General features: G+C 41.2%; 1 protein-coding gene and 1 long non-coding RNA gene across 9 annotated transcripts in view; one reads left to right on the top strand and one right to left on the bottom strand.

The window, feature by feature from the left end:
* Window positions 1-15,023, top strand: part of LOC131591494 (ubiquilin-1-like) — a 52,353-nt gene extending 37,330 nt beyond the window's left edge. For 4 of the 8 annotated variants that reach the window (XM_058862267.1, XM_058862265.1, XM_058862271.1 and 1 more), the window contains 3 exons: window positions 9,400-9,515; window positions 9,850-10,018; window positions 11,725-12,905. In XM_058862267.1, coding sequence (XP_058718250.1) covers window positions 9,400-9,515; window positions 9,850-10,018; window positions 11,725-11,877 — 438 coding nt within the window. In that variant the 3' untranslated portion in view covers window positions 11,878-12,905. Of the gene's footprint in view, window positions 1-9,399; window positions 9,516-9,849; window positions 10,019-11,721; window positions 12,906-14,915 lie in introns of those variants that run through there. The other 4 variants (XM_058862266.1, XM_058862263.1, XM_058862268.1 and 1 more) reach the window with 2 other exon arrangements.
* On the bottom strand, window positions 602-14,924 carry LOC131591514 (uncharacterized). Its single transcript, XR_009280415.1, has 3 exons — window positions 14,151-14,924; window positions 6,297-6,497; window positions 602-1,130 (listed from the first exon to the last, which is right to left on the bottom strand). It is a non-coding gene; the product is annotated as an uncharacterized LOC131591514 (long non-coding RNA).
* Window positions 15,024-20,499: the final 5,476 nt, after the last annotated feature.

The following is a 20,499-nucleotide window of genomic DNA, read 5'->3' as shown; positions in this document are numbered from 1 at the left end:
CTTATTAAGAAGGGTTTGAGTTCCATTCGAGTGTTGCCAGTTCCACTGATAGTTATGGACAACATGTGTCCTACTTGTGGAATTATCTTGAGGGCAGCTTAAAAATAAGTGGTAAAAAAGCCTATCTCTACCCACTGCTTTACAGCCTTCAAAATCCCTTTGGTAACTATGGTAGGAACACTTTACCCAGCTACTATTAGTGAGCTTAACATGCATTTGATTCCATTTGCCTCAATATTTGGAACAATCATAAGGAGGGCAGCTGGGGGTCCAACAGTCTAAACCTAAAGATAAAGTCCAGTCACAAACACTTTTCTTCCACGTATACACCTCCTGTTCTATTTAGACAATATATGCCTCTTTCAGAAGAATGAAGTTGCCATGGACTTGCTTCCTCATCCCAAAATCCCACTCCATTATGGACCTCACTCAAGGTGCTGACCCACCATTTAGATTCGACTGGGCTGGCCACCCATAGCCAGTCTTCAGATCCTCCTGGTCCTCCACAGACCCAACAACTGTTAACCTTAAAGTTTTTTGCTACTTCTTCTCTTAGGACAAAAAATTATTCCCCCATCTCTGGCCCAAACCAAACTGACAATGTAATGGTAAGATTATTAAGAAAAACATTCTAATGGTGTATTCTAATCACCTAATCTAATTCGCACATTGTCTTCCGCACCTCCTGTGGTGAGTGAAGGCACAGAAACAACAAAGGAAACAATGACAGCAAGGATTAGCTCCCCAATGACTGAAGATCCAAAAGGAGGGATGCACAAAAAGACTATTTCAGCAGACTACCTGTGGGTAGGCACACAGGGCCTCTACTGATGCTGATGCATTGGCTACTGCTCTGGTCTACACCTTCGGAGTGTCAGTCGTGGCCTCCTGTCCACCTCCAGCTGAGATGTCCAAATCTCCAGGGCTTTAGAGACCCTGACCCAAGTGTGATGTGTCCACCCATGTTCAGCTGTCTTGACGGCTGTTTCTGTGGTCAGCAACACTTGGAACCGTCCACGCCAGTTTGCCACCACTGTTGCTTCTTTCCACTCCTTAACTAGGACCCAGTCTCCTGGTTGGATGTTGTGAACAGCAAAGTCCAAAGGCAGGGTCTGTGCCAGCTGAGCTTCCTGTCGAAGAGATTTCACAAGAGACAGTATCCGGGCCACATATTGTTTTAAATAGACATCACTTATCTCCACCCCCTCACTAGGTTTAGAATTACAAGGGTAAGGAATTCCAAACTCAATTCAAAGGGAGATAATTGAATATCACTTCTGGGTCTGACCCTTATTCTTGCCAAAGCCAGTGGCAAAAGCCGTACCGATGGCATCTTAGTTTCTATCACCAGTTTCAAAGGGTGTTTCTTTATTTCTCCATTCATTCTTTCTACCCAACCTGAGCTCTGGGGGTGCCAGGGGGTATGGAGGTTCCACTGTATTCCTAAAGCAGTCATGACCCTTGAAGAATTTTTCCTGTAAAATGAGTTCCCTTGAGTCTGTTGCTTCCACAGTCCCATATCTTGGAATTACTTGTTCCAAAAATACCTTAACTGATCCTGTAGTTGCTGAAGCAGTTGGAAATGCTTCTGGCCACCTTGTTATCTGACATTCTATTACCAAAAGATATTTAAATCTTGCCACTCAGGGCATTTCAGTAAAATCCACCGGCATCTCTGGAAGGGACATACAGCCCAAAGCCTCCCTCCCCTGTCAATTTTCCTTGTCACTTTGTTAGTGGCTTTAGCATACATCAAGTAACCTTCAATAGCTTGCTTTTCCAGAGTAAAAAGACCCACAGCAGTGTACATTTTGAGGAAGACTTCTGCCAATCCTTGAGAGCCCCAATGGCTCCCTTCATGCAGTTGTTTCAATATTTCTAAGGGCAGAGCTTTTGGTATCCACTGTTTAGCATCCCTTGCAAACCAATTATCTCCTTTCCTCCGATTCACTATTTTTAATTATCTCGAGCTCTTCTGGTGGAAGAGACAGTTCCTCTGGCAGCCATGGGGTTACAGGGAGTGAGGGGACAGTCTTCTGGCAACAGTGCAGATTTCTGAGACTCTTTATCAACCAGTCAGTTACCTATTGCTTCCTCTGAGTACCCTGCCTGGTGTCCCCTAACATGTACTGTTGCCACCCCTTTTGGTAAATTCACCACCTCCAACAGGCAAGAAATTCAACTCTCATGAGTTAATGTTTTTCCCCTGCAGGTAAATAAACCTCTTTCTTCCCATAATTTCCCAAACGCATGTATCACCCCATATGCATATTTAGAATCAATATTCACAATTTGTCCCAATATAATTCACAGGATCTTACAAGTGCATGCAGCTCTGCTGTCTGAGCTGACCCTGTAACTCACTTCCTTTCTATCACCCTTGAAGACCCATCAATAAACACATTTTTTCCCTCAGGCCTGGGAGTATCTCATAAATCTTCCCTAGCCTGGGTCTGAAGGTCTGTCACTTGAATGCAGTCATGGGTTTCTTCATGGCCCCCCTCTTCAGGGCCGTTCAGACAGGAGACTGGGTTAAACCCTTCCCCATTTCTGAATTCTTAGTCCTTCTGTTCCATTAAACGAGATTCATACTGTAATAACTGAGTGTTGGTCATTCACTTAGAGGTTCTTTCAGTTAACAAACCTTTAACTTGAAGCAAAACTTTAACAATCAGATATCCTCCCATTGTCAGTTTTTGGGCCTCAATTACCATCAAATATGTGGCTGCACAATTCTGGAGACAATGAGGTCAGCCTCTGGTCACTGGGTCTAGCAGCTTAGAAAAATAAGCAACAGGCTGCTGTGGCCCCCCATGTTCTTGTACCAGAATTCCTTTAGCATGGCCCTGTTTAACATACACATATAGTTCAAATTCCTTTCCTGTCTGGAAGAGCTAAGTCTGGGGCATTAACCAATTTGTTTTTCAATTTTCTAAAGCATTGCTGTCCTTTTGGTGTCCTTATCAAAACATTAGGACTGTATTGGGTTAAAAAGTCATATAAAGGTCTGGCCAAAACAGAAAAATGCTCAATTCATGCTCGGCAGTACCACACCAACTCTGAAAAACTGCCATAACTCTTTTTTTTGTCTGTGGTAACAGTACTTGTAAAATTCCTTGTATTCTTTCTGGATTAATACACTGTAGACCTCCAGTCAAACCATGTCCCAAATATTTAATTTTTTTTTTAACCAACTGCGCTTTCTTTTCAAACACTCTAAGTTCCTCTTTAAGAAGAAAATTAAGCAGCTTCACAGTAGCCTCTTCAACCACCTTTTCCTGTTCCCTTGATGAAAGCAAATCATCCACATACTGCAACAACCTAACTCCCGAGGGTGGAGTAGACTTAATATTTTCTGCAAGGCTTGCCCAAACAAAACCAGTGACTCTGTATATCCCTGCAGAAGGACTGTCCAAGTCAATTGTTGTTTTACCATCTTCCCTCCTTCCTCCTGTTCCCACTCAAAGGCAAAATACTTTTTACTGTCCTCTGTAATTGGACACTCCCAGAAAGCATCTTTCAAATCCAGTACTGAATAATACTGATGTGAAGAAAGGATCTGATTCAGGATGGTATAGGGATCAGGAACTGTGGGGTGCCTTGGTTTGAAAATTTCATTTATTATTCTTAAATCCTGCACCATTCTGTGAGTTCTATCTGGTTTCTTAACTGGCAGGATAGAGGTGTTATAGGGAGACATCCATGGCTCCAAAAGACCTGTTTTTAGCAGGGACTCAATGACAGGCTGTAACTCCTTCCTTCCCTCCCTTGAAGTTTGGTGTCGCTGTTGAACACGAAATGAGTCACACGGATGCAGTTCGAGGTGTGGTGAAGGAAAGAGAAAAATTTATTTTTTCTCTCAGTATTTATAGGTTTCTGACCACAACCAGGTATTGGACAGTCAGGTTAACACCTTTCCAACTGCACTGGCTGTGAGAGATGTCCATCAAAAGGCATATCTTTAATAGAATGTATAAACACCTATGTTTATAACTACTTTCATGGGAAAGTGGCTAGAACTCATAGAAAAGCAATATTGAGGGTCTGATTCTCAGGGTGACAGTTTGGTATTGCGTTTTAGACACCACTTCTGTTTGCTTCAGAGTAATTTGGAGAGGCTCTATGTCTAATTTTCCATACTTCCCTGGGTTTCCCCACACTTCTCAGATATTTTACATAAAGTAACCACAATGTTAGCTTCTGTATCATTTTTCACAATACTAATTTGCCTTCTCACTTTAGCCATCAAATCTCTTCCCAGTAAATTACAATCACAATTAGGAACAAACAGAAATTCTTGCATTTCAAACCTATTCCTCACATCTACTAATAGTGGTTGAATGAAATACACCCGCTCATCCTTTCCACTCACCCCTTCAATAATCAAAGATCTTTTTGACAATTTTCCCCCCTTAGGGATAAAATTCAAAGTGGATCAAGTGGCCCCTGTGTCTATCAGGAAACACGCCTCCTCTTGATCTAGACCTACCTTAAAAGTTAGCAACGGCTCCAGTGTGGTGGGTCCCTCGTATAATGGGAGCCCCTGACACCCCTAGCAATCCATCTCCATTATCCTTTGGACTTCCTCCTCTTGAGGATCCAGCTGTTTCTGTGGACATTCCTTCTTCCAGTGTCCCTCTGCCCTGCAGATAGCACACTGATTCTTTCCCAGTCGCTGTTTGGGTTGGCTCTCCCCTGCTGAGGAGGGAATGCTTCTTCCACTTCCTTGTGGCCGACCCCATCCCTTCTATTCTAGGCAACCCCTTGGGTCCTGCGGTTTATCCCTCTGGGGCCGTAAAAACTCTCCTATCACCTTTGCCTTTGCCTTTTCCTCATCCCTTCTTACATACACTTGCTGTACCTTTCTATCTTTCTAACCTGTTCATCCAGGGACTTATTCTGCTCTTCCTCTAGTCCTGCCCACTACTGCCTGTGGGTACTCATTCTCCCACAGCTCAAAATAATTTGTTTCTCCAGTGAATCAAACAAAATCCTTAAGAGAAAATCCTAATCCTTCCACGTACATTTTGCATTTCCCAGATGTTCCTTCCTCCTCCTCATTGTGCTCACCCTCTTCACCACACACCATATGTCAGTCAGTCCCTGTTCTTTTCCAGTGTCCAAACGGCTGCCCCCCCCCCCCCCCCCCGTTGCTTCACAGGCACCCAGGGTGTCCTGCAGTTTCATGGGGGCCAGTGATATGCGGAATAGAAAGGACCGCTGTAACTCGCAGAGTAGTTATAAGAGTAGGTATGAATTTATTCAGCCCTGAGGTGCATGGGGATATCTCCTCCCAAAGCATGCACACCTTGGAGACTTGTTTCTCCCTTTTTATTCTCTACAAAGTAGGATTACACAGTATGCCTGATACATATTCATTTGCTAACCCCACCTGTCCCCGCTTCATATTAAAATTAGTTCTACGCCTATTTGCAGCTGCACACTCCTCCTTGTTGGTCACTCTGGTGATCTTCTGGGGGTCTTTGGGGCTGAAGTCAGCATTTTTCCTTCGGCTGAACTTTTTACCTTGTCTCCTTGTGCATGCTCTCTTCAGTTCTTTTGACCCCCCCCCTTTCCATTTCCTCTGGCTTAGGGGTCCAAAAGAATCCAAGGAAACCCCTCATCTTATGGTGCATTTAGGCTTGTATCCTGTTTACGTATTCCAGCTCCTTACCTCATCTTATAGTCTTTATTCTCTTCCTGCTATTATGGGAACAGTCAGCATTTCACATGGGTTTTGTAGCCCCTTCTTCTATGAAAAGCAATTTGACAAATGATTCCTAATTTTTAATTTCTCTGTTTCACCAGGATGTCACTGCCACCCCTGCCTGGGGGTGGCAGGGTCAGGCACTGCCCAGTGCTGAGCCCCAGCTGCCCACCAGCCCCCAAAGGCCCCCAGCTTATGCTCCTGGTTCCACATCTCCGTGCCTGGTCCTGCCCCTCCTTGTCTCTGCCATATCTCTCCACATTCCCCTTCAACCAATTCTTTCCCAACATATCAACACCATCTGTCCATCCGCTGTTGTCAAGACCCCTTCTCAACTTCCCTTATTGCCCTCCCTGGCATGGATTGTTGAGACCCCTTCTCAACTTTCTCTTATTGCCCCCTTTGAGCATCCATGTCCTTAATTACCTCTGGTAGAATGTGTAAACTAACTGAACATTCTTCCAAGGGTTTCTCTGGAGATATTTTGGGATCATCATCCTTTTTGCTGGGGACCCTTCCCAGCTTTACCTTTGCTACCCTTCATGGGTGCCCTCCCAGGTTTGCTCCCTGAAGATCCCATTTTACTCACTGGTGAGATTTTCAGTGGTCCTTTCCTGTGGCGTCTTCACGGACTCCCCATGTCTGCCACGCATCTGTCTCCTGGACAGTTACAGTAGCTCCAACAATCACCCGGTGCTGGCCAACAGCAAGGGGAGCTGATCACCAAAAGTGGGTGAGGCGTGCCTTCAGTTCTGCTTGCTGTCCACCATCTCCAGATGGTGTAACTATCCTGGACAAGAGCCCCCAAATTGTTCAGGAAAATTAATCCACAAACACCAGAGGTTTATGTCCAAAAAGGAGACAGAGGAGTGTGAGGTGCCTCTGCCCAGGGAGGCAAAGATTTAGTTTCAGATAAGCATTGTTAAAGTGAGAGGTGTGGCTTTAAAGCCCGGGAAGAGTAACTTCCATTCCTCTGCCTCGGGGAATGTGCCCTGTGAGCCCAGGAAGAGTTGCTCCACCCCAGACCCTTGTGGGGTGGTAGTCCATGGTGTTCTGATTGGTTCTGTGCCCCTGGGGTTTCTCCCTTGCTATGTTCCTATTAGACCCTGACCTTAAACTCCACCCTGGTTCTGTCCCACAAAACCCATCACCCTGCCTCTGTTCGGGGCTCTCTGTCTCTGGATTTAAGCTGAGTTTGTTCCTGTATTGAATAAATGGTTTCCTGAGCAGAAGCCCGTCTCGTTGAGTCCCATGTCAGTCACCAGTAACTGTAGCCTCCCTGGACATGATCCTGCGGCCCTGGAATGCTACAGAGGAGTCCTGTAACTTTTATTTGAGTAAAGGGAGAGGCCATGGGGCATTCCCCATGGGGTCTCTCAAGTTGTTGGAAGATGTAGCCTCCTTTTTATCCTAATTTCCCAGCCGCATGTCCCTCTCTCGTTTCCCATTGGCTGAGGTACTTGAGAGGTACAGACTTCCTGAATCTCTTAATACAGACCCCCTTCTAATGTGTATCTCCCCCCTTTTTTGTTCTTCTTTGTGTCTCTGTTCTTTTTCTCTAAGTAATGCCTGAATGATAGGCTGGAAATAAAACCCCATAGACCAGTGTCTATAGAGGATGTATTTGTTTATTGCAGTGCTGGAGGTGAGGGGGATTTCTCCTCCTAACTCACCACCTTTGTCAAGTGCTGTGGTATATTTATACAGTAAGTATTGCTTAGTGTTACTGTGTCACTATAACATCATCATATATGCGCCGGAACTAATTTGCATAGTATGATCTCATGGTTATTAGATAGTTCTTTTGCACTGCACTTGCATCTCCCCAATTCAGGGGTCATCGGGGTCTTTGATGAAGGCTTCCAAGGTCTTTTCACATCTGAACTTTTCAATTTTGTCTTCAGAGCATGCGCAGTTACGGTGGTCCTTGGTCTGTCTGGTCCTAACCGGTCTAAATTCTTTATTTTGTGGCTAATTGGCTTTGCATTTGCCAATTTCTCATTAGTACTATACTTATCTATCTCTGAAGCTACCCACATGGTGGTTTTTTTCTTTTTTTTTGTCTATTCAGCATTAAGCAGCTAGTTAACCATATACTAGCCATTACATTGTATAGAAAGTTATTTATATCAGGTTACATAGGTATAAAAAGGTATGATTCAGGTTATATAAGTATAGAAAGTTATGATTTAGGTTATATTGATATCAGGTTATATAGATATATCAGGTTATATTGATATATTATAACTCAAGCTATATAAGCACCTTGTAACTTTGACCTAAGTTATATAGGCATCATAAGTCCAGGGATTTAGCACAGCCTTGAGTGAGTAACAGTCTGTGTCAGTCAGTAGAATTCCTATGGAATTTATGGTTCTCCCCATTGCTTCTTTCACCTATCAGTATCTGGCCTTATCTACTAGCAGGCCTACGGTTTGTTTGTAAAGACACCTTCTCATTCCTTTCAGTAGATATAAGTGAAAAAATAACAGTTTATTAACAGGCAAAAAAATAATAGCAAATAATCACTAGATACAAAATTTCTAAATCTCATTAACTCCCTGGGAACAAAGAGAAACAAAATGGTAGAGTACCCCCCACAAGATTGCAGCCCCCACAGCTGACTACATGGCTCAAAAGACAAAGGAAAAATGGCAGACAAACCCTCCCCCAAGATGGCACCCTTCACAGGCAACTGTGTGGTCTGGGAGGCAAAAGGGAAATGGTGGACAAACCCTCCTGGGAAGGTAGGCACTTACAAAGCAGTTCTAGTGGCAGATGAGAACTGCCGGTGTGTGTGAGGTCAGTGCTGCCGCTTGCTGCCTCCTGCCACCCACTGGATTCTTCTGGTGTTGGTGCTGCTGCCTTGGGTCCCTCCTCCAATGGAGGAGGGGAAAACCTGAGCACCAATTAGTGGTGGCTCAAGCCAGGACTGGCTCAGTCTTCGCGCTGCTGACAGGTGTTGTAAAATTCGCTTTGAAGCAGTTTCTGATTGCGAAATGCAGCTTCTCAAGTTGCTACAGTTGTGAGCCCCTCTGGAGAGGAGCATCCATCCATGTTGCCTCAGCTCTCACAGCAAGAGCAACAGGGAAAGGCAAAAGGCAAGAGACAAGCAAAAAGCCCCTCATGAAGCGGAACCTCTGCCTTGAGCAAATGCCACAATGCAAAAGCAGGTTGGCTTGGGTGACTTTTTAAAGTGACCCTGGCAACCCCCCCAACTCTTGCGGTTCTGTTTCCGGCTTTGGCACTAGGTCTTAAAGTAACAATTTTGGGAACAGATAGGTATGAAATACAATAACATTTTGGGTTATCCAGGACAACTACTTAGTCCTGTTTCATTGTATTCAGCCCTGTTTTTTACCAGTATTATTATATAGGAGACTAATTTAGAATTATGTTGAACTAATATACTCCTATGGCTTTGAAAGATGATAAAGTCTACCAGAAGAAGTAATGAAAAATAATTTTCTTTATGTTCTCCTTATTTAAAAGAAGTCTAAAGAGCTCATTGGTCATCTATTAAAATTTTCTCAAAAACAAACAATCTGATGGATTTAATGTAAGCATTCAAATATAAAGTTGAAAATAAGCAAATTCTGAAAGGATATCAGATCCTATAAAACATCTAATGATAAAGGCCAGCTTTGAATATCTGTATGTTATTCAATTATTAGTTTCTCTCCTGTTTTTAGATGCAGAATCCTGACACGTTATCAGCTATGTCAAACCCTAGAGCAATGCAGGCTTTGCTACAGATTCAGCAGGGCTTGCAGACACTAGCAATGGAAGCACCAGGACTTCTACCAGGGTAAGAATTGGTCATACAAATGTATACAAGAATTTTTCTCTTGTGTTTTGGGTTTTTTCAGCTTTTGTCTTTCTTTTTAACACATAAAGATTTATCCAGTTTTTACAGATTGTTCCTCTTGCATTTTTTAGTTTCATTCAACTTGTTTTAGAATCTGTCACACTTTTGTCTGCAACACACTTTTAAGCAATGGTCTATGGTCTTGTTTTAATGCTTTACTTGTCATCCATTTTTTATTTGACAGAATTTTTACTTAGTAATTACATCTCATGGGAAGAGATGATAACTAAGACATTTTCTATGTTAGTGATGTATTTCTCTGTAATTTGTGCAGATTGAATCCTGTTTTGGGTGGATTGGAAAGCACTGGAGCTCCTACAGGGTCCACTGTACCTAGTTCAATTCCCAGTGAAAATACAAGTTCAGTATTGGGGGCCACTGAACCTAGTCACCAGCAATTTGTCCAACAAATGTTGCAGGCACTTGCTGGCACAAATGCTCAGGTAAAGTAGATTACTGTATTCTAGTGTGCGTGTGGTTGGTGATTTTTTTGTTTGGGTTTTTAAAAATATCCAGACACACAGAGAGCACCATCACCCCCCACTCGCCACCACCCACACACACATCCCCTTCCCCACTATAAACCAACAGAATGTTTCTAGTCAAAGGAGAGCAGAGGAAGATTAAAAGTGATGTTCTAGCTGTAGAAATAAATGCTGGGAAAGCATCACATTTGACTAAAAATGTCCTCTGAATGGCTGATTGATAGGTACACCTATCTTCATATCCTCGAGTTTCTGAAATGCCTGGAAAGAAGGAGATTAAGGTGTTAAAGGGAGGACTGATTCCCTGGCAAGTGAAATGTGGGCTCAGACAAGAAAGGAACTTTAAGCATACTGAACATCGTCTCTGTACTTCTGTGTTGTTGGTTGTAGCTCAGGTTATTTGGGGCCTGAATTTGTAGCATGCTTCCCTGACATCTTTCAGTTTCAGATTGCACAATATACATTGTGTTAACATACCAAGTGAAATTTAGGCTTTCTGGAGAACTCCAGAAGTCAAGCAAAGGTGGCAGCTTTGTGAAGCAGCACCATTACATTGTGGTACATATCCAGTGTAATGGCAAACTTCTGGGAAAAGGGACAATCCTGTTCTTAGTTCCTCTCTTGCCACAGAATAACACAGTTCAGCTTGCTGATCTGACAGAAAAAATTATGTAACCATGAGAAAGTGGAGGTAAGCGTAGCTATAGGAAGACATGTTTTCGTAGATATTTTTATCCTGCTAGATCTTATGCTACCAATTCAGTATTCTGTTTGGTTTTTCTAGGGGAAGGGGGAAGCAGATGGGGATGAGAGGAATATTTACATTTCAGCCAGTATGTTTGCATTTTATTAGTTTAAAATTATATGCAGTTTAAAAATACTGCTAGTAATTTCTCAATGTATGAAACTCTAAGTAGAACAAAAGGAAAAATAGCAGTAGGTGCAAAAATCTTGTGCTGATATGTAAACAGTTTCACTCACTTCAAAAAGTGGCTTCTCAGTATTACTCTGACCTTATATACCTAAAGCATATTATTTTCATATAATTTTTCTGTTTCACAAATGCCTCTGAGGTGAAGATCATACAACTGAAATTACTGATAATTTTGCTATTACTTTATGAGCAATTTATTTGAGCAAGATCAACTCATAAAGCACAGCTGTCACTTTGTCTTATGCTGAACTTTTCCTAACTAGAATTTTGGTAAATTTAGTCAACAAATATTTGGAGCATTAAAGAGGTAACATTTGTGTCAAGGAAAAAGAAACAGCCTACCACATTAACTGTTGCCAACAGTGAAATTCTCAAAATTTTTCTATTCCACATTACTGGATTAGATTAATTAATAAAAAAAAAAATGTCTGCATGCACATCATTAAAAAACTGTTCTTGGGACACATCAGATTTAACTGTTCCTTTTATATTAAACAAGCAGCTGCTCTTGTAGTTCAAAAATGTCACATAAGTGAAGATATTCTTAAAATTTGAGGCTAATTTGACTAGTTTGATCAATAATTCAGTTGTGAATGAAATTTGGGGAATTTGAAAAAGATGCATTCAGAAATTAGAACTATGAAGTGGCTTTGAACTAGCTATGTTTAAATCCTGTACTTTGCCCAATATATTTTATGCTTTTATAGCTTGAGATTTTTCTTCTTAGCAGTTACAAAATCCAGAAGTTAGATTTCAGCAACAACTGGAGCAGCTGACTGCAATGGGCTTTTTGAACCATGAAGCAAACCTACAAGCTCTAATGGCAACAGGAGGAGATATCAGTGCAGCTATTGAAAGGCTCCTTGGTGCTCAGCTTTCATAGCACTGTCTTTAACTTGAAAAAATGTAATTTATTTTTGATAGCAGTCCTTAAATCTTTAAAACAATTGCTTTATTTCATTCTGACTGTTGAGTTTGTCTTGTTTTAACCAAATCATGTATTTTAAGGTCAAGTGCAGTTTTCTTCAAATAGGGAATTGATGCATTTTCAATCAGTTCTTGTTTGCATCACTTTTGTTCTTCATTATTTCTTAATTTTTTTGAAACTATATCAGCTTTCACAGTTGATTAAGCAGGTTTTCTCTGACTTGCAACTGTCTAATTTATTTACTACTAAACCATTAGTGTTCAGTACTAATTTATGTAAGATACAAATTAAAAAGGAAAAAATTGAAGGCTATAACATGTGGGTACCAGTGATGCTTATGGTGATTTTGGCATGTATTTTTTTGCTAGGAAAATGCTGTAAGATTTATACTACTTTGGGTAATCTACCATTTTTGCTTTTAATTGTATGAAGTTTAACATGACATACAATGGAGACAGCTCATTTCTATAAATTTATACATTGCAATAGAATGAAATGATAAGTAAAATTATAAGTAACCAAAAAAGGCCAGGGGGAAAAAAAAAGTAGTAAGACATGGGCTTAGTGTAGAATCTTCCAGCATATTTGGTAAACATCTCACAAAAAATGCTTGGGCAAGTTCATTTAAAATATATTAGAATTGCTGTTCTAGTTATATCTTCACATCTAGCCATAAAGAAACCTGCACTGTAACATTGTCTCATTGCAGCATTGTTACAGATTAACTGTAAATTACCTTTGTGCAAATTAAAGGAGCACTGCATTGTGCTCTGAAACTGTCTCTAAGGCATTTCATCTTGTTCCATTGAAATTCTAACATGCATTATGATTTGTATTTGGAAACATTACTTTCAGCCACTGTAATGTGATATTCTAATTACTTTTAACCGCCATGACCACCATGTAAAAAAAATACTGTATATCTTTTGAGTTTTTATTGGTAGTTACCTCTTGTGCACAGGTAATAAATTAATTTAAAAGTATTTATGCATCTTGTTTCAGTGTGTTTGCAACTGGTGATTATCCAGCATTCAAGATGACTGACCTTTTAAGTGTTAGCTTTGGGACTATTTACAGACTTTGGGCTAAGATTAACAATACTTGCAAGTATAAAGTGGTGGACAGAGAGGAAGGGTCATATGATACTGAAGACTATTTAGATGAAGTGAAAGCAATGAAATAAAGCATTCTGCTGTGTGTTACAGAATAGCACTTGCTTTTTATTGGTCTTTGGTGTCAGTGTAATTGTGAACATTCTGATTTCATTCTGGTATTGCATTAGACAATCTGAGCAATCTTTTCTTTTGGTACATATATAAAGTAAATTTGTTCTAAAAACCCGTTGCTTGCAAATGGTTTGAAGTTACTGGCCTTGACTCAAAATTGTTAATAAGTTAAATGAAACAAATTTACAATGGGATATAAAGAAGGGTGTTGAGTACACTTTCTTTTAGACAAGCCAAGCATGCAGGTTTTACAGGGAGTAACTGTGCTGTATTCTCTCAGAAGTTTTTGCTATTCAGTAATCTTGGCTTTTACTTTAGCAGTGTTGGGGAGGATGAAACAGGGAAACCTTATGAATGTGATTGTTTGACAAAAGATTCTGAAGGTATGAAGCCTAGAATCGAAGTAGAAATGAAAGCCTGCTTTGAGTCATAAGATGCTGAGTGCTGGTTACTATATGACCAAAGAACAATAGCCTAGCCAGCCAAGAGAGAATCCTTGATGATGAAACAATGTCCTTCTGCAGATAGAGAATCCAAAGGTCAAGAAGCAAGGGAAGAATTTGTAAAGCTTTTAGAGTTTGAAATGCAACACTGTATGGTAATGTAGTAATTCTTATAGGCTGTATGTAAAATCTTTAGTGGGTGTATCTCGTAGTGATTGGTTACTGGGAATTAGAATATTCACTATAGAAAGACATATATTGTATTGTGACAGGAACTTTGCTCTCTTGTTTTTCCCTCTCTCCCTCTCATACTCTTTTGGTTTTTCCCCCTCTTACCCCTCCCTTACTCTGTTTTTTCTCTCTCCCCCCTCTCTCCTAAGCCTCCCTGGTTCTCCCTGATCTCTCTCATGCTCTCTTGATCCCTACCTCCCCATCTTTAACCTCTCCTCTCCTGCTCCCCACGTCCCCCTCTCTCCCCCCCCCCGACCACGTGTTTGCTGAGGCTGGTGGCAGACACGGGTCTCTCCCTCTCTTTACCCATATAATAAATTGCTTATACCTGAAGTGCTTGACCCTGGAGAAGTCTCTCACTGCGAGCGAGTGTTTTGTACTCAATAAGCAGTAAGTAAATAGATCAAAATCTGCTGATGCACAGTACTGGGTAAAGTTCAAGAAAATATATTGCTTGGCAGGCATCTCTGCCTCTTGATCAAAGTCTCATAGATAAGCAACAGAATATTAAATAAAGCAATGAAAATAGAATCTCATGGTAATTTGAGTTTTATACAATCAAAGCTTTTTAAAAATACTTAAAGTTTGGGTAGGAAATTATCATTACTTTTGTTTCCTAGTCAATGATAGTAAACCTGCAAGACACTAGACTGCCATAGTGCCTTCTGTTTGAGTAGGTACCTTTCACTGCACTGAGCATGAGGCTCTGATAGGGAAGTGATAGCAAGTAGTTTCTGTAGAATAATCATTACTTTTTCACAATTACTCTTAGGGTCTTCAAAGTGATATGACTTGACCTTAGAGTATGCCTTACAGGAGCTTTGCTTTAAAAAAGTGAGATATCTAGTCATTCAGAAGGTATATCCTGAGTTAAGAAAATTAAGATTTTAACTAAAATAGGAGCAACTTATGAGAAAAATTAAAGTAAAAGAAATTAAAAAGAATTTAAGATAGAAGTAATGTAGGAGTAAGTGCTTAGTTAAAGGTAAGCCTATACAGGTCCTGCTTGCAAAGGGAATACAATGTAGCCAACAATTGCCAAGATTAAATGAATGGTCCAAGGATATATATATATCATTCCACTTGTCTTAAGTTGTATTTGTAGAAGACAAGAAGGATGGACTGTTGTGAAAAAGAAAGGAACCATGTCTACACCTTCAATCAAGGGATCTGAACTGTGTCCAAGAGAACCAGGAGAGCTGCCAACAGGACACAGTTGAAAAGTTCAAGCCCTAGGAAAAGAAAAATTTCATTAAAAAGACCCCAGACCAATTTTAAAAGAAGAACTGAGCATGCCCAGAGGTGTGTGGAGTTCATTATCATACGAGATGAGAGCAGGTGGAGTCAGGCAATGAATATGTATAGCCACATTGTGTAATCCTATGAATATGTAATACTTTGGGGAATAAATAGAGAATAAGGGGCAATGGGGGAGGGGAGTGCACGTCTTTGGGAGATGACTCGGGCATGTTGCCTGGCTGTAATAAACATACCCTCCCTAACTAAATAGAGTCCTTTGTCCATGATTTTATTGCTTCACTTCTAAAAATACAATCCATAACTTGCAAAAAGGCAACTGTCAAATGGAAAGGGCAAAAGTTAAGTACAGAGGGGAGAGATTTTTGCCAAGCTTTACTAAGATACTGAATCTGAACTCCATTGAACACTTTTTTGAGACAAGATTCATTTCCCCTATGTAAGTAAAACAGAAATGCAATATTTAAAGTCAAATTATATTAGAATTTAAGAAAAAGTAAAATTTGACCTAAACTGTACAATGAACCATTGAGCTAAGTTTGCTACTTGAGATGCAATTCATAATTAATTTATGTATCTACTGTCAGCTAGTAATAACAATTAGTAACTGAGTAGTGGTAAAACACTGGGACATATCTAGTATAGGAGAACTTCTGCTTTTGTTGGAGAAGACTTCAATTGTTAAAAGTGACAGTAGGCGGAACAAGGTTTGTAGTGGGGTAAATATATTGTCTTCAATAATAAAAGATACATCACACTTGGTTTAATGGCATAATAGCATCTTTGCACACTCTCAACACTTTCTCTAGTCTTTTAAGCACTCACTTTTGAAGATGTCCAATTTCTTTTTGGTTATAAAGGTTTGAAATTTAATATTACTGCTTGGTAAATATGTCATGCAGCTGCTTTTCTATCACTGTAGTTTCATGAATTATTTTTATTGTGTCTAAAAAAAGCAAGCATAACTTTGCATTTAATAGTGGGTAAATTAGAAAAGCTCTTTGCTTGTAAAATGGTATACTGGGAAAATAGGAGAACGTCATTAAAAGCAAAGGTACCACAAGAGGATTCCATTGCTTTAATTTGCACAGTAAATAAATTTGCATGCCAAAGTTAAGAATAATAACCTATGCTAACTGTATATAGGGATGATCCTATTCAGGTCTGGCTTGTAGAATCTTACATAACTTATGTACAGAGTTTTCATGAAGTTAAGCTAAAGAGGCATCTCTTGTTTAACAAGGACTTAAAACATTTTGGCAATTGAAAAGAGGATTTTCACCTTAAATTTTGTGAGTTATCTGACTATATTCAGAATTTGCTGAACACAGAAAAGTTGAAATATGTATTTGAAGTTGTTTCATCTTAGCTGTAAAGCAGCTGTCTGAAAACCTATCCATAAGCATATATTGGACTGGGTATAGGCTGATATGGAAGAGTAAAGGCCAGAAAAGGGAAGCAAAGAAGGTCTAACTATAAAAAGAATGAGAATGAGTTTGTTTTGTGGTGTTGGTATTTTTCTGTGGTTTTGTTTGTTTGTTTTAGAGAAGGAAATATCCATTAGCCTTGTACTGGCTGATTTTTTTTCTCGGCTGCATTCCATCAATGGATATGCTTTACATGTGAAAGATGCTAATTCAAAGTCTATATCACAGAATCACAGAATGTTTAAGGTTGGAAGAGACTACCAGTGGGTTCATCTGGTCCAACCTCCCTGCTCAAGCAAGGTCTTCCTAGAGCATGTTGCACAGGATTGCATCCAGATGATTCTTGAATATCTCTAGTGAAGGAGACTCCACAACCTCTCTGGGCAACCTGTTCCAGTGCTCGGTCACCTGCACAGTAAAGAAGTTCTTCCTCATATTTAGATGGAACTTCCTGTGCATCAGTTTCTGCTCATTGCATCTTATTCTATTGCTTAGCACTGTTGAGAAGAGCCTGGTCCATCTTCTGACACCTCCCTTCAGTTACTTAAAGATATTGATAAGATCCCCTTTCAGTTTTCTCCAGGCTAAACAGGCCCAGCTCCCTCAGCCTTTCCTCATAAGAACGATGCTCCAGTCCCTAAATCATCTTTATTGCCCTCCACAGGACCTGCTCCAGGAGCTCCATGTCTCTCTTGTACTGAGTAGCCCAGAACTGGACACAGCACTCCAGATGTGCCTCACCAGGGCTGAATAGAGGGGCAGGATCACCTCCCTGACCTGCTGGCAATGCTCTTCCCAATGCACTCCAGGATCCCATTAGCTTTCTTGGCCACAAGGGCACTGCTGTCTCATGGTCAACTTGTTGTCCACTAGGATGCCCAGGTCCTTCTCCACTGAGCTGCTTTCCAGCAGGTTGGTCCCCAGCCTGTGCTGGTGCCTGGGGTTATTCCTCCCCAGGTGCAGTACCCTGGACTTGCCTTTGTTGAACTTCAGACAGTTCTTTGCCCATCCCTCCAACTTGTCAAGGTCCTTCTGGAGGTCTGCACAGCACTCTGGGTTATTGGCCACTCTTCCCAGCTTTGTGTCATCAGCAAACTTGTCAAGGGGACATCTGCCCCTTCAGCCAAGTCATTGATGAACAAGTTAAGCAACCTGTCCAGAAGGATGCTGTGAGGGACAGTATCAAAAGCCTTCTTAAAACCCAAACAAACTACATCTATCACATTCTCTTCATCTACTAGATGCATGTCCTTATCATTGAAGGATATCAGATTAGTTAGACAGGACCTTGCCTTTGTGAACCCACGCTGACTATGCCTGGTGATTGCATTGTCCTTTAAATGTCTTTCAATAGCACCCAGTATGATATTTTCCATAATTTTTCCAGATACTGGGGTTAGCTTAACAGGTCTGTAGTTTCCTGGGTCTTCCCTCAAGCCCTTTTTGTAAAGTGGAATAATGCTGTCTAGCTTCTAGTCACCAGAGACCTCCCCAAACTCCATAGACCTTTAGTCAGGGTCCTGCTGACCAAGAGGGGGCCTGCTGTAACATCCACTAGCTCTTTCAGTACTCTGGATGAATCCCATCTGGCTCCATGGATTTATGAACAGTCAGCTGATACAGCTGGTACCTTACATTTTCAGTGTGCACAAATGGAAAGTCACTGTTCCTGCACTTGTGGTCCTCTGACTCAGGAAACTGGGAAGCCCAAGGTTTATCGGTATTGTTAAAGACTGAAGTAAAAATAGCATTGAATCATAGCATGATTTGGGTTGGAAGGGACCTTAAGAATCATCTTGTTTCAACACCCCTGCTGTGGGCAGGGACACCTTTCACATGACCAGGTTGCTTCAAGCCCTGTCCAACCTGGCCTTGAACACTTCCAGGGATGGGGCATCCACAGACCACTGTGTTCAGCAATAAAAGCTGAGAAGAGAAAGGAAGGTGGGGAAGCATTTGTTATTGAGACACTTGTCTTCTGAAGCAACTGCTACATATACGGAGGTTCTACTTTCCAAGATGTGGCTGGACATTGCCCGCTGGTGGGAAGTAGAGAATCAATCTTTTTGTTAGTTTTACTTTGCTTTTACAAGTGGCCTTTCCTTATTAAACTGCTTTTATCTTGACCCATGAGCTTTTATTTGTATTTTCTCTCCCCTATGTCTCACTGAAGAAGGGGAATGATACAGTGACTTTGTGGGCACCTGGCAGCCAGCGACGGTTAACACCTGCCGCAGATATACAATACAAAAAGTGACAAATGCCATACACACAGATTCTGGTAGAAGTCCTACCTCCCCCCAGAAACCTCAGGGACCATTTGCCCCAGATGCCCCCTCTTGCAGTCACATACGCTGTTGTGATTAGATGGCAGGAACAGCACCTCCTACTTCTGGTTTACTCTGAGGTACATCAAACCAGGAAGACCCTTCCCCTATATACCTAATAGGGTGCCATTTTGTTCTGGTCGCTATTTTATGACAGGGCGCTATTTTGTTTTGGCCACCATTTTATGACAGGACTCAGGCTAATTTATTGTGATTTGTTGATGGCATTTAAGTGCACCTTCAGCAAGTTTACCAATGACACCAAGCTATGTGGTGAAATTGACACACTGGAGGGAAGGGATACTATCCAGAGGGACCTTAACAGACTTGAGAGGTGGGTCTGTGCAAACCTCATGAAGTTCAACAAGGCCAAATGTGAGGTCCTGTACAAGTACAGGCTGGGAGCAGAATATATCAAGACTAGCCCTGGGGAGAAAGATTTGGGTTGTTTGTAGATAAAAAGCTCAGCATGACTCGGCAATGTACACTGGCAGCCCAGAAAGCCAACTGCATCATAGGCTGCATCAAAAGATACCAGCAGGTTGAGGGACGTGATTCTCCCCCTCTGCACTTATGAGACTCCACCTGGAGTACTATGTCCTGTGGACCTGATTTTCTGAGTCTGAGAGAGTTTCCAGCCTATCAGTGGCTGATCTGTTTCCCAAGGGAAAGTCTCTTGAGAACATTTCTCTCTCAAGGACTATTTTTGTAAATAACTTCTAGTTCTCAAAACAATATTGTACAGCTGTGATGAGTGTGTTTTCTCTTGTTCCACCAGTGGGACTAGAGAGGTGTTGTTCTCTTTACCAATCATGTTAAATCTGTATCAGAACACCTTATAAAAAGGAGCCGAAAGCTTAAATAAAAGCCCTTCTGATGATCCTCTTTCTGCTGCTGCATTGAATCCATGCTCCTTATTTCATGTCCAAGAGCGACATCTGGAGCCCAACGTGTGATTGCAACTGGCAAAAAGAGGTATTTCTTTTCCCCCGACCCTAGAAAAAAGGGTTTTTCCGTCCAAGCGTGCGGGTTTTTTTGCCTGCCATTTTTCCTTTGCTGGAAGATTTTTTTCCCAGTCAGTTGCAAGCATGGTAACTGCTGTCTTAACTCCAGAGGATTCTCTAGTCCTGGAATTATGGACAGATGCTTTCCGGTGTCAGGAAAATTAATCCACAAACATCAGAAGTTTATGTCCAAAAAGGAGACAGAGAAGTCCTTTTACTTTATTCGAATAAAGGGAGAGAGGCCATGGGGTATTCCCCTGGGGTCTCTCTAATATTTGGAGGGTGCAGCCTCCCTTTTTATCCTAATTTTCCGGCCGCATGTCCCTTCTCTCTTTCCCCATTGGCTGAGGTACTTGAGAGGTACAGACTTCCCGGAATGCCTGATACTTAAGATTCCCCCCTAATGTATAACCCCCCTCTTAATTCTTAACCCTTGTGGAATTTTATGGTGTTTCCCCAGTATCCCTTTCATCTTTCAGTGGAATCCATCCCATTGTTTCTTGTTATCTCTCAGTGATAGTTTCATCTTATCAGCAGACCCACAGCTTGTTTGTAAAGACAAACCCGTCATTCTTCTCACCAGCTATATGGACTGGATATTTGTAAAGCTGATTTCCAAGTCCTGTATTTATGGGGGAAAGAGCATGTTTTTTTTTCTAGCA

This window comes from Poecile atricapillus, chromosome W, assembly GCF_030490865.1.
Source record: "Poecile atricapillus isolate bPoeAtr1 chromosome W, bPoeAtr1.hap1, whole genome shotgun sequence".
Classification (NCBI taxonomy): Eukaryota; Metazoa; Chordata; class Aves; order Passeriformes; family Paridae; genus Poecile; species Poecile atricapillus.
This window is presented reverse-complemented; position numbering and strand designations above follow the sequence as displayed.